The sequence below is a fragment of the Micromys minutus genome (assembly GCF_963924665.1).
Source record: "Micromys minutus genome assembly, chromosome: 7".
Classification (NCBI taxonomy): domain Eukaryota; kingdom Metazoa; phylum Chordata; class Mammalia; order Rodentia; family Muridae; genus Micromys; species Micromys minutus.
In genome coordinates, this window is record NC_137976.1 from 26082457 (window position 1) to 26087654 (window position 5198).

The 5198-nt window shown below is 32.9% G+C and overlaps 1 protein-coding gene across 1 annotated transcript; it reads left to right on the forward strand.

The window, feature by feature from the left end:
* Nucleotides 1-4177: 4177 nt before the first annotated feature.
* LOC308422998 (short coiled-coil protein-like) lies at nucleotides 4178-4426 on the forward strand (the record flags this gene model as incomplete). The annotated part of the gene is made up of 1 exon (XM_080919605.1): nucleotides 4178-4426. The coding sequence occupies one exon, from the start codon at nucleotides 4178-4180 to the stop codon at nucleotides 4424-4426; it is 249 nt and encodes an 82-aa protein (XP_080775731.1).
* Between the last annotated feature and the right edge of the window lie 772 nt (nucleotides 4427-5198).

A 5198-nucleotide genomic window follows, 5' to 3' on the forward strand; every position in this document is an offset into this window, starting at 1 on the left:
TTACCTCTTGAGAAATAACATGAGACAGTGAGCCCACTATTGCTATATTAGTCATTTGCATATATGTGAGAACAGGCAGAGTTCCTCCTATTCTGGAGGAAAAATTAGTGGCTTAGTTTGAGAAGATCTCTTCTGGGTAGTCATGGCTGCTCTCAGTTAAAGAGACCAGCATTGTGTCATGTATAACAAACAGCGTCCCTCAACAAAATATCCTTTAATACTAGGTTAAAAACAGAACATTCTATCTAAAAGGCAAACACTTTTAGGTTCAGAGAGCAGTAAATTTTGACTTTAAACACATTTTCTCATTTTATTTGGTAATAATGATTCTATTTTAAATAGTTCACACAAGAGAATAAATAGTTGTCTAAAACTTAGAATTTATGAATGTTCTTCTGTTTCAAACACCTGAATTTCCTTCCTCTTACCACAGATAATAAAATTGAGCTATATTTATACTCATAATATATATATATATATATATATATATATAAATATGTATATAATTATATCAGTAGTAAGCTCATTGGATCATGTTATTCCTTAAAAGAAAAATACATTAGCAGTTGCTATAGGGAGAAGCTTATGACCCCTTCCCAAGAATAAACCTCGCATTATATATATATATATATAATTATAAGTAAAAATTATATATTCTAGACTCTTTCACATTATCTTCTAATTAAGGAAATATAATAATATAATCAGATATGTTAATATTCTGTGTTAACATAATAATCACTATAAAGTTTCAATGTTTTGTCAAGATGTATTGTAATTCTGGAGATCAATTTCCTTGAGTTATTGTCTTCTTGCTTTTCTTTCTCTGTGGTTTCTGAGGCCTGTCATAGTTCACAGTTTCCATTAGAACATTTGTTTTACACTGCAGGGCACATCAGATGATGCATCATTCCATCTCATTTCATTTCTGGAGCCTGTCTTCCTGGAATGTCTCTATTCTTGTTCATGTTCTCAAGGACAGTAGTCACACTGGCTCACTCACTGTTTTTCTGAGTTTCCCTGGATCAGGTTTCTCTTTTCTTTTCTTGAATTGTACTTTCAGAAAAATATTGATAAAGGTTACTGGTATTGCTATCATGGAAGCTAGTGTACAATTAATAATTAAAATTATATGTGCACTTGTCTCTTTTTGTCCTTCCTAGCATCTTCATTTTATATTCACACAGGAAAGGAGGCTTACATCCTTTTGGGGAATAATATAGCAAATTATTTTTTTTATCTTTTCATATAAGAACTTACCAGACACTCCGAAATTAAATGGAAAAAGTTAAGTTTCTGCTTGAATTGCAAATATGCATTAGTCACTAGAGAGTGTGCATTTATCTGGAGAGATTTAAAGTATTTTCTTTCCTGTAACTTTTTTTCAGACTTCACCAAAGATAAAAATATCTAATTTTTTCTTCTCCCTATAAAAGGTATTCTTATATTAAAAATATTCTCCACTACTCCATCTCCTTTAAGTTTATATATGTGTATTATAACTGTTTTCTCTTTAACTAGCGAAATGATGCATTATGTGCTTCATAAAATACCAGGAAGTTTTCTGTTCTTCTATATGACAAATCTCCAAATTGTAAGCAATAATCTTATTCACTGAAAATTAGTACTCTGGCTGTGCTTACAACCATGAATTTCAATCTGAGACAGAAGATGTCATGCTGTATAACATACATGTGGGATAAAGCTCAGGTGCAACATAATTGTTATAGTGACTCTTATTGTATACTCATTATCTAGAAATTCCTTTTTCCAATAGTAGTATATGGTAATCTTTTTCTTTCAAATTTCTTTGCTCCTCGCCATTATTTCATATTACATTATATACTGTTGTTCGTTACAGAACACAATTTTTATTTTTGTGCCTAGAGAATTCATATATGGTTTAACCAATCCATTAAATGTACATTTAAAATGTATTAATTGTATCTTAATAAACTAAATTACAATATTGTAGTAATAACTAGATGAGAGAAGTATTTGTTATAAAAGCATATTCACATGCAAAATTAGTTTTTATTTCACAAATATGAAAATTATAAAGATTGCTGTACTAAATATTCTTCATCTTCTAAGTAGGATCTTTTGTTTGGCTGTTTTCTGACACAGAGTATTTCCTTTCTGTGTTTCTTTCTGCCTAATATTTATGTTAGAGTAGTAGATTTATACATTATTTGACATTTATACTGACAGATATGAAGTTCTGCTTTCAACATTACTTATTTTTTGCACTAAGAAGGTTGCTTTCTTATAAAAACGCTAGATACTATAACATTCCACATATATATCATGTTTACTCATACATTCACCAGTTACTGGTTGTGAGTAGTTGCTTGCTACATTATTTTACCTGTAAACAGTAATTTACAAATTTGCAAATTCATCTGGAATAACAAAAATACATCTTTTATTGTTGATTAGAGTTTTTGTTATCCTGGGTGTTTTGTTATTCCAAATCAATTTGTGATTTCCTCATTCTAACTCTATGAAGAATTGAATTAGAATTTGATGGGTAGTCCATTGAATCAGTAGATGGCTTTTGTCAAGATGGCCAGTTTTGCTATATTAATCCTGTCAATTCATAGAATGGGAGATCTTTCCATCTGATATGCTCTTCAATTTCTATCTTCAGGGACTTGAAATTCTTCTCATACATATCCTTCACTTGCTTGGAAAGAGTTGCACTAAGTATTTATTATTAGTTTGTACTATTGTGAAGGGTGTCAAGTACCTAATTTCCTTTTCAGCATGTTTATCCTTTGAGTAGAGAAAGGTTACTAATTTGCTTGAGTTTAATTTTATATCCAGCCACTTTGCTGATGTTGTTTATCAGCTGTAGGAGTTCTCTGGTGGAAATTTTGGGGTCACTTTAAGTATTCTATCATATGATCTGCAAATAGTTTCTTCTTCCTTTCTGACTATTATCACTTTGACCGCCTTTTGTAGTTTAATTGCTCTGGCTAGTACTTCCTGTACTATATTTTATAGGTAGTTAGAAAGTGGGCATCCTTTTCTAGTCCCTCTGTTCCTCTGCCCATTGATTTAGATCTCCTTGATTTCTTGGTATCCTCCTTCTCTTCTGGCATTTACAGTGTTTCTGTCTCTTCCCAGGTTCCCTGAACCATGAATCTAGGTATTTGAGGTAGACACCCTCAGTATAGCTGCTTTTCTCAAAGTCTCTCTCTCTTTCTTAAACTTTTAATTTTATTTGTATTTATTTATTACAGAATGTCTAGTTGGTGCTATGTAAATTTCTTTCTATCTGCTGTAGAAGAAACTTCTCTGCTGGTGGCTGAGCACTGATCAATAAATGTAGCAGAATGCCATGAGCAGCCATTTAGCTGCTGCTTCATTGTTTCATTTTTGTTATTTTCAGAACAGTGTATTTGGATTTAACCCATAGCAGGGCTATCTATTCTCAGGTTCTTGGTTACCTGAAGTTCAGGGTTCCTTGATATCTGCTATTTTGTTGTGGTGTCCTGTATTTGTGTACATGTGGTTTAGCTCTTTAATTACTGTTTTATTTACTTATTCCCCTGTTAATTTCTTGTTTGTTTCTGGGTGTCTTTTAATTCTTTATGTTAGAGATTTCCTTATATTACTTTTTTTTAAATTAGATACTCTCTTATTCACATTTCAAATGTCATTCCCTTCCTCCTGTTCCCATCCCCAGTCCTCCTCCACATGTTACTTAGAACTAGGAAAATACTGCTTAGATTTGGGTTAATCATGAAACACATTATTTTCTTCATCTATTGGGATTGAAAGGTTTTGCTGGGTCTGGTAGTCTGATCTGGTATTTGTGAGTTCTTGAAGATTGTAATACATTTATTCAAGTCCCTCTGTCTTTTAGAGTCTTCTGCAATTCTTAATTTCTGCCTTTAATGTTACTTAGCCCTTTTCCTTTGCTGTGTTGAATGTTCTGTCTTTGTTCTGTACACTTATTGTTTCGATTATTACATGATGAAAGGATTTTGCTTTCTGTGCTACTCTATTTGGTGTTCTGTATGTTTCTTGTACCATAATAAGAATTTTCTTTTTTGGTCAGTTGGTCTGAGAGCAGAGGCCCCGGGCGTCCTACCTACTCTGCCTCCTCCCTGCGCCTCAAAAGCAAGACCGTTCATTAAAGAGTTCAAGAGCTCAACGTCTGTTCCCCAAGATGATGGATGCTGACATGGACGCAGTTGATGCTGAAAATCAGGTGGAACTGGAAGAAAAGACTCGACTTATTAATCACGTGATGGAACTCCAACACACACTTGAAGATCTTTCTGCAAGAGTAGATGCAGTTAAGGAAGAAAATCTGAAGCTAAAATCGGAAAATGAAGTTCTTGGACAATATATAGAAAACCTCATGGCTGCTTCTAGTGTTTTTCAGACAACTGATACAAAAAGCAAAAGGAAGTAAAGGGTTCACCTCCCTCTCTTCCATGGATTGCTGCTTTTGTTCTTCCCCCTTATGCTTGGATATGATCCAAAAGTTAGAATATCTTTGTTTGCTTCCCTAAGTATTTATAAAGAGAATGTCAGATCTAGGTAATACTAATGTTTAACAGGAGAATCTCTGAGTTAACGTTCTATGTATATGTTACTCTATGAAAATGTGCACATGTAGAGGTTTTAGATTAGAATTACAGGTATTTATGAAACTTGAAGATGAATGTTTTGCCAATTTGCTTATACATAATGTTTAGCACTGTCTTTTATCATAAGCCTAACTAGTAAAATATACAAGAAAATAACCATGTTGTGAAAAAGTGACCAAGCCCATGTACTGAATGCACAGTTTCTGTACATTGTGCACCATATTCTGCCTCTCCTTCATCTGCCTCCTCCTTCCCATCTCCCTCCCTAGGAACTTCAGAGTTTCTCCTACAGAGTAACCTGACTGTAAGTGCTAACACAACCAAAATAATACTTTCTTATCTAAGGCTTGTCATTTGTGATATTTAGTAATAATATACGATTGCTGGTTTCTCTTTAATCAACTGAAAATGGATTTAAGGTATAAAGAATGAAGGGTTTTCTTTGAAATGTAAACTGTCATATTGAGAAGCTAAAAACTCCCTATTGGATAAAATAGTCCATTTGGTGTTGAAAAGATAGGGATTCTGGTGTGTGAGAAGTAAAAAAAAAAAAAAAAAAAAAAAAAAAAAAAAAAAAAAAAAAAAAAAACAGAG